At 59.2% G+C, this 15,941-nt stretch overlaps 1 protein-coding gene across 1 annotated transcript; it reads right to left on the bottom strand.

The window, feature by feature from the left end:
* Positions 1-9,237: 9,237 nt before the first annotated feature.
* On the bottom strand, positions 9,238-14,169 carry IL12RB1 (interleukin 12 receptor subunit beta 1). The gene is given in 15 exon segments (XM_027701658.1): positions 9,238-10,266; positions 10,349-10,430; positions 10,515-10,611; positions 10,740-10,883; positions 10,975-11,115; positions 11,209-11,310; positions 11,391-11,561; positions 11,654-11,890; positions 11,893-12,033; positions 12,117-12,221; positions 12,384-12,478; positions 12,723-13,065; positions 13,146-13,312; positions 13,402-13,519; positions 13,875-14,169. Coding segments are annotated over 15 exon segments (2,634 nt in total). The 5' UTR covers positions 13,921-14,169; the 3' UTR covers positions 9,238-9,621.
* Positions 14,170-15,941: the final 1,772 nt, after the last annotated feature.

The raw sequence follows: 15,941 nt of genomic DNA, 5'->3' as shown, positions 1-15,941 counted from the left end.
TAGTTTTCTGTTTCTCTTCCTGCTTCCCGTTGTCCGGAGCCATGTGGCTGTTGGGACGTGGGAGTTCTCCCTGCCCTCACTTCGTTGCCCCATTGGCATCCAGCTCCACCCTGTGCCCTTGTCCCACTGTGTGCTGGGGTTAACTGGGTCACTTGGCCAGCGCTGCTTCCCATCAGGATTGGTCCCTTGTGCCTCTGGCTCCTCTACAGCTGTGCAGGTTTGGCTCTTTTCCCATTACCTGGGATGCAGGGCAGTGAGCAAACCTGTTGTATTTTTCCACACTTGCTTCCTGTTTGTGTCCAGGCTCTTGGGAGGATAGACACTCTTTCCTCCATCCTGAGCCTGGCAGGGAGCCAGTAGGTCCAGCTGGGAGCTGGGACACTCCTGCTTTGGCTCAGCCGGGCCCAAGGAGGGTTGGGATCAGCCCCATGCTGTGCTGGCTGGGAACTGCTGCTGTGTGGGAAGAGCAGGGAGGCTCCTTCACCTGCTTCCTCCGGCTGGGATTTGGTTTTTAACAGTGTTTCTGTGCTCCACATCTCTGCTGAGCACAGCAACTCTTGGTGCGTGCAAGGCAAGGCTTGAGTCAGGGCTTTAGTTGTCTTCCACACACTGTGCTGCTTTTAAATACTGCCATTGGAATGTGATTTTTTTTTTCACCCCCCCTTTATTTATTTTTCTGTTTGCTGAGCTGCTCAGCGCCACAGCTGCATCCGAGCACGTGCTCCTGCTGTGGGCCATGGGCGAGAACTTGTCCCTGTGTTTGCCTGCGAGAACCTGGTACTCCTGCAACTTTTATTCAAATCTGCTTTTTATTTGGCATCCCTGGTGCTCCGAGTAATTTTCCCTGGAGGAGGATTAACCGGCCTTTCAGGGAATTTGTTTGCATCCTCCTCTGGGGAGATCATGCCTGGATCTGCCACTGCCACATGGTGCTGCATGGCCTCTCTGGGGCTTTTTGGTGACATCAAAGGGAACACAAAGCACAGCACTGCACCCCCTGGGTAAAGATGCCTCCAAAGCAAGCCCTGTGACCAGGCTGATCCCAGCATGGCACAAGGGAGCCGTTCTGTGCTGTGCAGCAGAGATGGCCGGGGGCTGCTGGTCAGACCCAGATCATCTGCCCCGGCTGCACAAGGGGATGCTTATTCCCAGGGCTGGAGGGGGAGGCGAGTGCCCAGCACCCTGTCTATCCCACCGCTTCTTTCTGGGAAACCACGTCACACGGTGACAGGGACAGGCCGTGCCGAGCCGGGGAGCCCAATGCCGGCAGGAACTGCTCCCGGCCCCTCAAGTGGGAGAGATCTTTCCAGCTGGGATTCTTGTAGATGCCTCCAGGTTTTTCTTGCACAGTCGGGCAGCAGCGCAGCAAGGCCAGGCTGGAGCTCCTGCCAGGAAAGGGCTGCACTCCTGAATCCAAGGAGGGGCTAAAAATACCTCGTCTGGACACTCGGAGCTGGGGCACAGTGCAGACCTACCCCAGGCAGTGCTTTCCCAACCGCTGGCAGTGCTGCCGGTGCTCTCTCCAACCTTCTGTTGTTTATCTTCCCCAGCTCCAAAGTCCTGATTGAACAGCCTGGGCTGTTCTCTGGTTTATTGGCACGGGGAGGTTGGGGCACACGGAGTTCCCTGGGGGTCTACTGAGCCGGGATGGCCCCGTGCCATGTGCGGTGGTGCCGGCTCAGCACAGAGACCCGATCCCAGGCAGGAGGCGCGTGATGCAACTACAGTGCCGGGATTATTTATAGCTCTTGGCCCCGTGCACTGGAAAATGCTGCCCAGACCACCCGGCAGAATCTGCTCCTTGCGAGGGGCACAGAAACCCACCCTCACCCCCCACTCTGCTACTCTCTTTTCTTTTTTACCCTTCAGTCCCAAAAATGTGGGACCCCTTTGCTCTGGCCACAGAGGTGCTGGGACTTCCCTCATATTGCAAGCTCCACGGCTCTGCAGGGTGCTGGGACCCCTCCCCACTGCAGTTCAACAGCCCTGCAGGGTGCTGGGACACCCCCCCCTACATCTCCATGGCTCTGCAGGTTGCTGGGACTGCCCCCAGCTGTAGCTCACGGCCCTGTAGGGTGATGGGATCTCCCCCCTGTGGCTCATGGATCTACAGGATGCTGGGACCCTGCTACCATTGCAGCTCCTGGCCCTGCAGGGTATTGGGACACCTCCCCACACACACACCTCCACGGCTCTGCTGATTGTTGGGACTCCCTCAGCTGTAGCTCACAGCCCTATGGTGTACTGGGACCCTGTCCCTGCAGCTTATGGATCTGCAGGGTGCTGGGACCCTCCCGAAATGGCAGCTCACAGCTCTGAAGGGTGCTGGATCTAGAAGATGCTGAGACCCCCTGGCTGCAGCTCACGGCCCTGTAGCCCTTTCTGCATCGTGTTGGGGGGCTGTGCCTTCCCCCCAGCCCTCCTTGTTCTCAGAGGATGCTCGGTCCCATCACTTGAGGCTGTTGTCCCCTGGCAGGGGGTCAGTGGCGACCGTGCCGCGGGGAGGGTGACACGCGAAACTCGCGGCCGTCCCGGCGCTGGCAGGGACAGAATGTGCTGTAGCTGGCGCAGCCCTGCAAGGGCCGGGATTAACTGCGCCGCTGCTGCCTCCGGCCCGGGAGCCCGCCCAGCTCCCAAAACAAGCACCGCCTTCCCCCATCCCAGCTGGGCTGAGCCCTGCGGGGCGCAACTCGCCACAAAACCTGCCGAGGGGCACCCGCTGGGGGCTGCTCTGTTTTCACGGGGTGGGGAGGCGGTCGGTGATGATAAATCTGGATTTTGGCTCTCTTCTGTCCTTGCGCCGGGGACGGGGTTCATGCACTGCCCAAATTCAGCATCTTTGTGCCGGTGGGATGGTGGGTTCATGGCACTCCCACCCTGGGGAGCAGTGGTCGGTGCTGATGGGGGTTCAGGGGGACCTGTTCATCCCCAAGTTGAACACCTGAGGGGACACACACAGTCCCCAGGAGCACCGGGCCTTGCTTTGGGTTTGCTCTAACCTCCGGCTGTGGATGGCACGGCTTGGCCCTGACACCATTTCAGGGGCCTGGGGCTCTGGGGGTTCCCCTTCACGCGGCAGCGGCAGAGCTGTGCCAAGGCTCCGGGAAGCAGCCGTGCACCCCGACATGCTGGGGCGGCATCGCGGCCGCCCCTCCGCCCGCTGACTCAGCCGCCTGTTTGCCGGAGCCGCTCCCGCCCACGGAAACCACAGGCGAAGTCCCCGCATCCCTGCGCCGGGGCTTTCCCCACTGGCTTGACAGGAATCGCAGCTTTTCCCAGCCCGGTGCGGGGACTGAGCCCCTCCGGGTGCGGGGGGGGGGGGGGGGGGGGGGAACCGCCGGCGGCCGCGGGGGGGGGGGGGGGGCCGCCCGGGGGGGGGGGGGGGGGGGGGGGGCGGGGGAAACTGCGGGCAACCGCGGCGGGTTTGTGCCAAGAAGCGGGGTCTGGAGCAGCTGGATGGACGTGTTGCACGTGCCACATGTCCCATCCCCTGCGAGCATCGTTCCAAGGGGATCATAGACCGGGACACCCCACAAATCCCGATGGCAGCGGGTGCTACTGGTGCCTTGCCACAGGCTGCCGGGAGCAAACCACCTCCTTTATTCACTATATCAAACCCAAGCCCTTGTTTTTTTGGATCTGACTCCCCCATTTGGGGTCCCTCGCTGTGGCACTGCCCAGTCCCTTGCACAGTCACTGCTCTCTCCCTCCTCTCCTCCGGCGATGGAAAATTTCTATGACTTTTTGACTTTTATCCAGTTGTTTGGGAGCGAGGAAGGGGCCGGCGCCGCGCACAAACATGTCTATGTATAAACACTGGGGACTGAATCAGGGATGGAGCCGCTGGCACCGGACCCTCCCCACAGAGCCGGGTGTCCCCTCTCCCGCCGGGACCCCAGTGCGGCGCCCCGTGTTCGGTGACCCAGAGCCGTGCCTGCGGGGGCACAAATATTTTGGCTTTGTTAAACAAAAACCCAACACACTCAAAAACAACAACACTAAAAAATTCCCCCCCATGCCGAGCCATCCAGCGGCGGCGCGTGACGTGTTGGCACACAAACAGTGCGCACGGGGATGGCGCTCACCCAGCCCAGGGCTCCCACGCCGGTCTGGGATTTGCAGGTGACACGGCCGTGCCCTGTGACAGGGATGTGGCGCGATAGGACTTTGCTCCCAGCGCCACTCCCCACCCCGGCTGTGTTTCCTGTCACTCCCCGGCACAGCTTCACAGATCGTAGAGAAACCCCCATCGAGCATGGGGTGGGTGCCCGACCCCTGCCGCGGGGACACCCCACGCCCTGACCCCCAAATCTCCCCACAGCTAAAACCTTGCTCGTGTGGGGCGTGTGCCACCACCTCCCTCCCTGTTGGGCTGCTCTGGGCGTTCCCCGCTGAGAAGGGAGGAGTCGGGGCTGTCACCCTCACTGCTCACTGTCACCTCATCCTTGCTCTGGGGCAGGAATGATGGTGTGACCCTGTCAAACCCCACGGCTCTGATCTCTCCTCCCATTTCCCAGCCTCAAAGTCTTCCGAAACAGGGTTATGCCCTTTTTTTCTTCCCCACCACTCTGCAATAAGCAGCAATTTTGAGCTGATTTCAACAAAAAAAACTCAGACTAAGCTCAATTTTGGGGGGGGAGAATCAGAACCACAGAATATTCTGAGTTCAAGGCAGCTTGCAGGGATGCCCCCTGCCCTTTCACAACCACATTAGCAAGCCTGCGTCCCATTATTTTTTAATGCAGGCATTTGTGTGGAGCAGGGAGAGGCATTTTCCTGCTGAGCAGCTATGTAAATGCCACCACATCGCGGCCCGGCGATGGAGGCAGTGATAGCCCCGGAGGTCCCAGCTGGTTGGAGGTGGCTGTGGCGGGCAGTGCCGGTGGGGAGGGTGCTGCCGAACGGTCCCGGGGGGGGCGCTGAGCAGGTTCCCTCCGCTTTCCCGGCGGTTTGGTCTGTGAAAAAACGAGAGAGAGTCGATCTGCCTGCAAAGAGCTGGTAAACATCGGGGGAGCGGAGCAGGGAGAGGGGGCGTTGCTCTTGGTCCTGTGTTTATCGCTGCAAAGCCGGGCAGGCTGCTTGCTCTGGGATGAGCCTGCACGGATGCGGGGGGGTGTGTGTGCTGTAAATAGGGGATTTTGGGGGGTTCTCTGGTTCTTATCGAGTTGTCCTTAGGTCAACTCTGGCCGCCTGCTTGAGCAAAATATGTTTATGCTGCAAACCTCCGGCCGGCTCCGCTGCCAAGTGGGCAGGGAACGCGTGTGCTGATAAGAGCGCTGCGTCCTCCCCTTCCCGATCACCCGATACCCAGGGAATCGCACGGAGGCGGCTTCCCACCTCCCTACACCCTGGATTTATGATTTCTTTTACTATTATTATAAAGTTTCCGTTGAAAAGAAAAACAACCACAATTCAATAGCTGCGGCTTTGCAGCTGCCAAAGCCTGGAAAGCTCTGGCCGTGCCAGCGTCTGAGCTGCCCCCGGGGCTGCCGGCCCTGAGAGCAGCCATCCGAAAACGTTAAAACTGCAGAAAGAAAATGCTTCCTGCCATCGCCCGAGCGTCCCTGTGAGGGTAGAAGATGGTTTTCACCATCTTCTCCCAGCTCGCGTGCTGGGACAGGCAGCATCCCGGCGGGATTTTGAAGCGAGCTGAGCACCCAGTGCAGTCCCGGAGGCAGCTCCAAGCCCCCCTCGGTTTGTTAAATATTCAGTTTTGGTGCTGCTTGAAGTCGTTTTCCCTCCTTGGGTTTGGAAACAGTGCTGGCCCGGGTGAGGCTGTTGCAGGCGGGTTCGGGCTGACGTGAGCAGGAAAGAGCCGGAGTGGCCGCGGGGCCTGTTTGCTAAGTAGAACCGAGTTGTTGTTGTTGTTGTTGTTGTGACACCGAACTGTTGCAAAACGCCGGCGCTGAAACACCCGTGACTTTCAAAACAAGCTGAGTCCAGCTGTGGCCGGCGGCTCTTTGTCCAGATGTGTCCGTCTGTCCAGCCGTGGGCCACGCAGCCCCTTCCCCGCTGCAGGATGCCTGTGCCAGCAATGCATGGAGGTTTTTTTGCTGTGAGAAGAATTCCAGAAGTTTTTTTTAGAGAGGAAAAGCCCAAATTCCGAAGCTGCTGAGATTTTACTGCCCCAGGGATCTGCCGAGCATCCCGCCCACCGAGGTTTTGCCAGTGCTGGGGGGGTGGATGAAACGAGCTGTTCACCGCTGGGGCGAGACACAGCCTTTGAGTTCTGCTTAAAAAATAAAAAACCCTAAAAAAAAAAAAATCCCAGGGATCAGTTTGTTTGCTTAGGGATTTAGTCACCTAATCTGCCTGGCAGCGGGTGGCATTGTGGAGGTGGTGGCAGCAATGGCTTTTTGCCTGGCAAATAATCCTGCTCTTAACCATAGCTGGTGGTCGAGCTGGGCTCAAACATCCCGTTGGCATCGGCTCTTCTCCAGGATGGGGCTCAGGCAGGAGGAAAGGGTGCTGGGTGTAGGGAAACGAGTGGGAGAGGGATGGATGGGTGAGGGAAGGGGCTGGGAAAGGAATGGATGAACGAGAGAGGGAAGGGGTTGCAGGGTTGCAACATTCTTTTTTGCTGCCCATGCTAAAACCAGGCTGTGGCTCTGCGGGCTGTTTCTCCGAGGCTGAGAAACAGGTTAAACTCCTCGATCTGGGAGCAAAACATCTTAATCTGGGGGAAAAATATCAGCCTGGACCCACAGGGATGGACCTCGCCTTCCCCGGGGGCTTAGACCTCCCAAGGGCTGATGTTGATGGGGCCATAGTGAACCACTCTAGCTGTTCTATGTTTTTCCTCTGGTGCCATCTGAGCTTCCATCCCCCAAAATCAAGAGGAAATGGCTTCAAGTTGCTGCAGGGAAGGTTTCAGGAAAAATTTCTTCACCCAAAGGTGGTCAGGCACAGGAACAGGCTGCCCAGGGCAGTGGTGGGGTCCCCATCCCCGGAGGGATTTAAAAGCCATGTGGCACCTGGGAACATGGTTTAGTGATGGGCTTGGCTGGTGTGCTGGGTTAATGGTTGGACTCGATAATCTTAGAGGGCTTTTCCAACTTTTATGATTCTAGAAAATCAGGGAGCTCAAGGCAAATCCCCAGGCTCCCACCACCTTGCTGCAGCTCTGGCTGCCCCACCTGCTTTCTTGGGATGTGGTGCTGAGTTTTCCACTTCCAGGTAAATCCACCCGCACATGTCCCTCGTGCCATTTACTTTTGGGGACATATGACTGAGACTCTGTGGGAATAGGGAGGGAATAAGATGAGGTTTTTCCCCTTTAAAGTCGGGATGCTCCATGTTTGCCCGGGAAAACAGCACTGTCACTGGTGGTGTGTGGGCAGTGCTGGCACCAGTGGGTGTGAATAGGGGAACCCATAGCTTGGGGTGACTTTGGGATCGATGCTGAACCCCTTGTGCCCCCACCATTACACCCCCCAGCTGGGCTGACCTTTATTTTCCCTGCTGTGATGGCTTTTGGCTGCTTATCCTGGAGTCTCCTGTTGGGTGTAACGAGTTACCCACCCTCAGGCTGTGGGTGGTGGTGGCTCTCACCAGGCATAACTGATGCCCTGTGGCATGTCTGGGTCCTGCACCCATTCGGATCCAGATGGAGGAGCAGGGAAGGTCATGTCCTGGCTGCAAAGTCTGGCCTGGCAGCTACCCTTGGGTCATCAGGCTCAACACAGCTCCCGGGAACTCATTTGGAAAACAATCCTGTGAAATTTAAACTAATTAGAAAGTCCCGAGCCACTCGCTCGCACTAATTGGCAAGTTATGGCTTGATTAGTTTTCCCCGGCACGTTGTTCATGGGCACCATGTTCCTGGCAGAGCACTGGCCAGCTCGGGACACATGTGGGAAAAGATGCACAGGGCCATCCCTGAAGGCATCAGAGGGGGTTTGAGCGCCACCATGGGTGGATGGATCCCTGGAGGGTGACACCATGGGGGGTCTGCTGTTCCCCCTCCCCAGGGTGTTTTTAATGCAGCAATTGGGACTGTCTGTCCTGCTGTGAACTCATTCCGTGAACCGGAATGATTAACTGGCGTCGGCTCTGGCCCCGAGACCGGCAATGTGTTTACTGCTGCCACCCAGCCGTGCTGAGCCGTGACCCCAGAGCTGTTTCCTTCATTGCTCTGACCCCAAAAACCGGGCTGTAAACAGGGGCCGGGGCTTAAACTCGAGTGTGAACCGCTCCTGTAACCGGATACTTCCTCCCTGTGTGCCTGGTGTGCTCCGACAGTGAGTCTGGCATCGCCCAAATCCCAACAAAATCCCTAAATCTGATCCCCGCGCCTGGGTTTCTGCGTGGCAGGACGCCAGATCTCCAGCCTCCAGCCGATCCCCAGGGATTTGGGGGTGCGCAAGAGAGGACACAGGGGGCCTGTGAGGTGATGCGTGGCGGGGAGGGAAGGATGAATTTGCTCTGCCAAGAGGTTGGGAAGCGCCGTGGGGACGTGGGGCTGATGCCACCTCGTGGCTTCATCAGCAGCTGAACGTCCTGGGCTGGGTGAAGGTGCCGGACACCGGTGGGCACGAGGACGGTAGCACAGTGATGAGGGTCCTGAACGGGACCCCCAGCCATAGGAGCAACACCATCGCAGCCACTTCACCTCTGGAGCGCTGGGAATGGCCATATATCCCAGCCCACCCGTCGCTGGCGGGGGTTGCGAGGTGACCGTGCCCCCGCAGCCCCGCGCTCCCGGTGCGGTGTCTCCGCATCGGCGCCGTTTCCGCCTGCGGTGCTGGTGCTGCGAGCGCGATTTTGGTGAAATCCTTTGCAAAACACGAGCTAAAAGCAGCAGCGGGGAGGCCGAGCCGTGCGCTGGTGGCTGAGACACCGCGGCGGTGCCTTACCTGGACTTCCCCGTGCTACCAACCCCACGTAGTTTGTAGTTTTTTTTAAATTTTTTGCTCTCTCAGCAAGTCAGCGCCGACGCCGCCAGGCAGAGAAAACCACAAATCGCTTTTCATCTCCAATTCTGCCCCAGATAAAGCCCGAGGCAGCAACGTGGCCCCACACGAAGGGGCTGGGGGGGGCCGAGGGATCACCCCAGACCGGCTGTGTCCTCTACAGCGCCATGGATTGCCCTCGGCTCTAAATCCTTGCTGCAATCTGCCCGGGTCAGGCGAGGAAAAACCATCTCAGCCCTGCTGCTTTGTGGAGTTACTTAATTTTTTATGTTTGCTTTTTTTTTCCTCTTTATTTTTTGCCGATTTTTTATTTTTTGCAGGTAGATGGTGTTTGGTGCTTTGCGTCCCCATCCCATGGAGGGGATGCTGGTCCCAGTGGTGGCAGCTGGCAGGGATGAAGTTCTGCCTCTCCTCCTGATCCAGCCGAGGAAATACCCTCAGCCCTGGGCAGACTCTGGAGCCACCATCCCTTGGTTTTTATTCCTGGTGAAAAATTGAGGCTGGGAAGTGTGCGGCTAAAACCTGGCATGGTGCAACACAGAATCCAGAGACATCACCTTCCTTGTCCTGGAAACCAGAAAAACCCCTGAAAGTGCTGGCTTGACCATGATCCCATGGGGTGGACACCCAGCATCCCACACAGACATTCAGCACCCCACTGGACACCCTGTTCCTGCCATCCATCCCTGCTGCTCCAGCCTGGTGATGGCTATGGCACTGACTTCTCCGGCGATGGATCCCATCCTTCCTGGTCCCTGATGATGATGGATTTGTTGGAGATGAGCAGGGCAATGGGGATCAGTGGCTGGCATAGCCCCTGCCTTCCCTCCTCTTCCTCCTCCTCCTCTTCGCCAGGTGGATGCCCAGTGCAGCTGGTGCTGCCAGGTGGTGGAAATCCCACTGGGCTCAGCATCTCCTGCCTGCGGTAGGCAAAGGTCATCTCCTCCTCACAGCCTGGTGGACACACCACCAGCACCTCCGCTGGCTTTTCCGTCACAAGGCTGGGCTGTGGCACATTGGACTGTGGCACATTGGACTGTGACACATTGGGCTGTGGCACGCTGGGCTGTGGCACATTGGGCTGTGACACATTGGGCTGTGGCACGCTGGGCTGTGGCACATTGGGCTGTGACACATTGGACTGTGGCACGCTGGGCTGTGACACATTGGACTGTGGCACGTTGGGCTGTGGCACGCTGGGCTGTGACACATTGGGCTGTGGCACGCTGGGCTGTGACACATCAGTCTCTGTGATGGTGTCAGTTGTCTCCTTGCTGGGATTCAGCTCCGTCAGCAGCAGCTCAGCCGGGTTGAACCTCTCCGAGGGCTCCAGGAGGCCTGTCCAGGGCTGGCCCTAAGGGTTGGGTAGGTTTGGGGTGGAATGTCCCTTGCCAGGACCATGTGTGGGCATTTGTGGGCAGCACCTTGCATCTCACCTGGCCCTTCTCGCCGGCAGAGAACTGGATGGCATTGGTGCCCACGGGCTTGGGAAGAGGTGGGAAGAGGAGGCGGCGAGCCCTTGGAAGGGAGGGGGTGGTTAGTGAGGGGTTGGGCAATGGAGGATGGCCTGAGCTGCGTGGGGGGCGAGGGTGCTGCTGTCACCTCTTTTTGGTCAGGTGGTAGATGGCAGCCATGACGGGGACACTGAGCGAGATGCCCAGGTACTTCAGGTTAGCTCTCCACACTGCTCCCTGGGGACCTGGGGACAGGCACGGCTGGGTGGTGGCATTCCTGTCCCCAACACCCCACATGGGACACAAGAGACATTTCGGAGTGAGGGTGAGCACCCCATGGGGAGTGGGGAGAGGATGGGGTCCCAGCCATTACCTAACGCCTTGGTATGGAATTTCTGCCGAGCACTGCAGGTCCTCTCGCTCTCCTTTGTCACTTCCCGAACACCCACCCTGTAGGCTGTGCCGGGCTGGAGGTTTTGGAGGGTGTAGTTCACTGCTGTGGCGTCAGCTTCACTGTCTGGGCAAACATCAACAAGCGGGCAGCAGTCTGGCAGCTGCCTGGGCAGCACCCTCCTCCTGCCCCACAGGGCTAGGGGAGTCCCACTCACAGGTCATGTTGTCCCTCTCAGCCACGTGGCAGATGAGGTACTTGGCCAGCACCCCAGGACAGGCGGCGCGGGGGGACGGTTTCCACTGGAGGACGACGCCGGCATCTCCGCTGCTGATATTGATGGGCACGTCCAGCGACTCTACAGGTAGTGGTGCCAAAAAATTGGGGAGTGTTTCAGGAACCCCTTTCTGGAGTTAAACCAGGCATGGATGTGCTGTGCTCCCACACATACCGTTGTTGGCATAGTGGTGCCACAGGGCGAAGGTGGCCCAGCCCTGCTCCGGGTCCCAGCCGTGCACAGCGAGGCGGTGACACGCCGGCGCTCCCAGTGCTCCTGGGACAGGAACCGGGGGTGCTGGTTAGGCCACCAACACGCTCTGACCCCAGGTGGGGGGGCTTGGGGTGCTCCCTTGCCTTTCTCCACGTGGATGCTCTTGGCAGTGAATTCCTCTTGGATGCAGACACCCTGTTGGGGGGCTTCTGCCAGGACCTGCTGCTCGAAGCAATAGGCCTCGCCCGGGATTGGTGCTTCCCATCGTGCCGTCACGGTGCTACCGGCCACGCTGACATCCTTGAAGCTGAGATCTGGGATGAAATGGTGGATGTGAGGGATAGCTGGAAATAACAACTCCCTGAGGGGCTGCCAGGGGAGCTCAGCCCTCCTGTGGGATAGGTACCTCTATGCTGCTCTGCCGGCACGTGGAGCTGTGACGCCGGCCCCGGCCCGGCGGCGTTGACGGCCCTCAGCAGGATTTCATATTCAGCTCCAGACAGGGTGAGGTTGTGCTCCCTCACCTCCCACCCCAGCACCACGACATCCTCCTCATCCAGCTCAGCACAGCCACACGCCGGCATGTGGGCATGCAGTGTGTAGTTGACATCCCTTTGTCCCTTGAGGACTGGCTGGGGAGGGAGAGTGGGGGATGAAATGGTGGCGGGGACACTCAGGAGGGTCCCCAGGGATGCTGCTGTACCTGCCAGCTCAGCCTCAGCACCCGCTGCCCATCTCTTCCTAGTTTTTCCAGTTGGTGGCTCAGCACTGGGCTCTCCAGGATTTCTGCAGGAGGGATAAGCCTGACTGAGCAATCAAAGTTTTTGGGAGCTGGTAGGATCCCACCAGCCTCCCCTCCTCTTCCTCACCCTCGGGAACAGAGATGTTGCTGCTCCAGTCACTCCAGTAGCTGCTCCAGGTCTTTTGCCGTAGCTGGACTACAAAGGTGCCATTCCCCTTCAGGGTACAGTTCACTAGAGAGGGGTGGCAGGGTCAGGTGGGGGATGACCCCTCTTTCCCCCAGCTTTTGGCCATTGTGGGGTGCTGGGGGGGAGCACAGGGCAGAGCATTCTGCCAGAACCTGGGAATACCCCCAGAAGATGCTTGTCCCCAACATCCCCACAGGCTCAACCAACCTGAGTCATCTTCATCTTTCACCATCACAGTCGTACATTCCACCTGTAGAGAAAACTGGGAATGAAGACACCCTCCTAGTAAAACCAGTATGTTACTGGGCCATCAGTGTGATCTGCAATCATCCCAGGTGCTGGGAAAAACAAATAGAGGGGACATGGTGGCCCAGGAGATCTCCTTGGTTGGGGTAGTCCCTCTTCAACACTGGGACCCTCCTGGCAGCAACTGAGAGGAGCAGGGGGTCCCCAGCTGCGGGGGCTTCACTAGGGACAAGCCTCCAGATTTCATCTGTTGTCGTCATTAGTATAATCTGGGGTTTTGCCTGTGTAATCCCTGCGAATCACGGCCTGATCCTGTTATGGGAAGCAGCAGGATCCCATGGCCAGAAGATGAGGCAGAGCCGATAATGCAGCGAAACAGATGGGGCACAGCTGGGTTTGGGGGGGGGGTCGGTGACATCACTGAGCCCCCACACTCCCCGGGCTGCCACGGTGCTCCCAACTGTCCCAGCTCCAGCAAACAGCATTTTTACCTGTGTCCAGCTGCTGTCTCCTGCCCTCCAGGATCGAGCCTCCCGCTCTGCTGGCTGGTCCATGCCAGAGCACTGTGGCTGTGGCACCCGCAGCCTCAGCTGGCCGCCGGTCTTGGAGAAGGGCACCGGTGTGGGAGGTGGATCTGGCTTTTCTGCAAAGATGTTGTTTTGAGTGGTTTCGGCAGTTATTGGCCCTGGTGCTGGTGTCCAGCCTGGTCCCACAGGCACTTACCGGCCTCATTGAAGACAAATGTGATATTGGGGGTCCTGTGGAAGTGGCCCTCCCAGCTTGCCTCCACCCAGGCCACAGCGTTGTTTAAGATGTACAGCTTGCGATGTGGCAGTTTGTAGTTTGTCATCTTGTGTGCATCAAACTGGCTACACCCTTTGTGCTGCCAGCTGGGGAGGGAGCGGGCACAAGGTCAAATCCGAGTGAGGCAGGACACATCCCATGGGCTCCCCATCCCCCTCCACAATGCCCAACTCACCAGAGGTTCAGGGAGTAGGAGGTGTTGCCGGCAGGGCCGAGGGGTGACCAGGAGCAGTGGAAAGAGTTGAGGGAGTTGCATTTCTTCCAGCAGGAGAAGTTCTGGGCTGTGACGGTGCCTGTGGTAGAGGGCAGTGTCTGGGGGCTCCCGCATCCCATACCCTTTCCCGTGCACTGAGGGAGCAGTGCTGTAGCTGTTGCCTGATCACCATGCTGCTCGACTGGGGTATTGGAGCAGCCACATGAGCGATTCTCACCAAGACCCCCCACTTCCCCCATCCCCAGTGATACTGGTGCCGCTCACCCCAGTCCTGCCCGCTGCCAGCAGGGATTCACCGCCTTTACTCCATCCCTGTGGTTTTGGGTGAGTGTCTCCATCGCAGCACCACCTCCCTGGGCCTTATCGCCCCCGAATCACTCATTGAAAGTCTTCTGAAGTTATCTCTCATCTCCCAGTACCGCAGCAACACTTACCGCCCGCCGCCAGTGCCACCAGCGCCGCCAGCAGCCACCCCAGCATCGCCCACCCGGGGTGTCCCACTCCGGATTCAGGGCTTCCCTGCCCTTCCTGGCTGCCCAATCCCCCAGCACCCAGTGAGTGCCCCTCTCAGGCGTGGTGGCAGCCCCTGTGTTCAGCACAGCTTCCCGCGCCTGGTGTTTCCTCTTCTGCTCAGACCGTGCCGGAGGGTGGCTGTTCCCAGGCAGGTCAGAGCGTGAGACGTGAGTGCCTGCCTCACTTTTACCAGAAACAAAAGAGAAAGCAACTCAAAATATCCCGCTTTTTTGCCGGCACGGCTGCCGGGATGGGGCCGGTCCTGCCCCGCGGCTGCACCTCATGTCCCAGTTGCGCCACGTGCCCCAGCACGGCCAGAAGTGCAAGGTAAGTGAAAGATGAGTCTTGGGGTTTTTGGCTGGGTTGTTTTTTTTGCAAACTTCACAGCGTGGTTTTGATCTTCTGGCCCTAACTGGGCGAATCGCCAAGGTTGGGGCTGTCCAGGTTTTTTTGGGGAGGGGGGTGTGTGTTTCCAAAGCTGGCTGCTGTGCCCAGCACAGCTCATTCCCTGCACCACAAACAAAGCCCCAGTGAGGTGGGAGAGCACGGTGGCACCGTGTGACGGACGGCTGACTTCGGGATGGTGGAGCCGGGTGGCACCGAGGGCCGTGCACAGAGTCCCCTTGTTCCCACAGAAAGTGGCTCCTTGTGTGGTGCTCGCTCGGGGCCGGAGGGCAGTGGTGGTGGGAGTGTCTCTGTGCGGGGACAGTGTGGGCACGGCTGGGATGGGTGCACAGAGGGCCCCTGGCACCTCCTGCCTCCCTGTGTGCCCTCCCTGTCCTGCCCACTGGGGTGCGGGTACACACCAAGCCGTGCTGTGCTGAACTGAGCCATGCTGGGCTTTGCTGGGCCACAACAGACAGCAGGACTAGGCTGTACTAGGCTGTACTGGGCTCTGCCGTACCATGCTGAACCAGGCCAGGTCATGTTGTACCATGCCACACTAAGCTGTGCCATGCTGGACCGTGCCATGCCTGACTGGACCGTGCTGTGCCATGCTGGCCAGGCTGGGCCATGCTTTACTATGCCATGCCACACTGGGCTGTGCCATGCCATGCTGGACTGTACTGGGCAGTGCTGCCTCAGGTCATAAACACTGTGCTGTGCTGTGCTAGCCAGGACAGACCTGGGCTGGACCACACTGAGCTCCCACCAACGCCCTGCTGTGCCAGCCCCAGGCCGTGTCATGCTGGGCTGTGCCAAGCCAGGAAGACTGTGCCAGTCCTGGGCTGTCCCATGCTCTGTTGTGCCATGCCATGGCAGAGTCTGCCATTCTGGGATGAGCTGAACCAAGCAGATTGTGCCAGCCCTGTGCCAGCCCCATAATGTGCTATACCATGCCATGCCAGACTGTGCCATGCTGGGCTGTACTGAGCTGTACCAAGCCAGGGAGACTGGGCCAGTCCTGTGCCATCCCAGCTGCATGCCATGCTGTGACAGCCCTGTGCCACACTGTGTCATGCTGGCCCCAGGCCAGCCCCATGCCATGAGAGTCCTGTGCCATGACAGCTGCATGTCGTGCCACGCTCCATGTGCCAGCCCCATTTCATGCTACACCATGCCAGCCCCACGCTGTGCCAGCCCTGTGTCATGCTATGCCATGCCAGTTCTGTGCCGTGCCTGCCCCATGCCGTGCCAACCCCATGATGTGCTATGCTGTGCCATGCTGTGCCAGACTGTGCCTTGCTGGGCTGCACTGAGCTGTACCGAGCTAGACAGACTATGCCAGTCCCAGTCTGTTCTGTGCCATGCTGGCCCCGTGGCATGCCAGTCCTGTGCCACAGGACTGCATGCCATGCAGTGCCGTGCTGTGGCAGCCCCGTGCCATGCTGTGCCATGCCAGTTCTGTGCTGTGATAGCTCCATGCCGTGCCAGCCCCATTCTGTGCCATGCCAGCCCCGTGCCGTGCCAGCCCCGGTGCCGGTGCTGATGCGCGTCCGGTGACGCGGCGGGGCCGCTGGGCGGCGCCCCTGGCGCACCGGCGGGGC

Source organism: Neopelma chrysocephalum, unplaced genomic scaffold (assembly GCF_003984885.1).
Source record: "Neopelma chrysocephalum unplaced genomic scaffold, ASM398488v2 Primary Assembly neopelma1_164, whole genome shotgun sequence".
Taxonomy (NCBI): Eukaryota; Metazoa; Chordata; class Aves; order Passeriformes; family Pipridae; genus Neopelma; species Neopelma chrysocephalum.
Note: the sequence above shows the minus strand (reverse complement) of the source record. Positions and strands in the feature narration are given on the sequence as shown.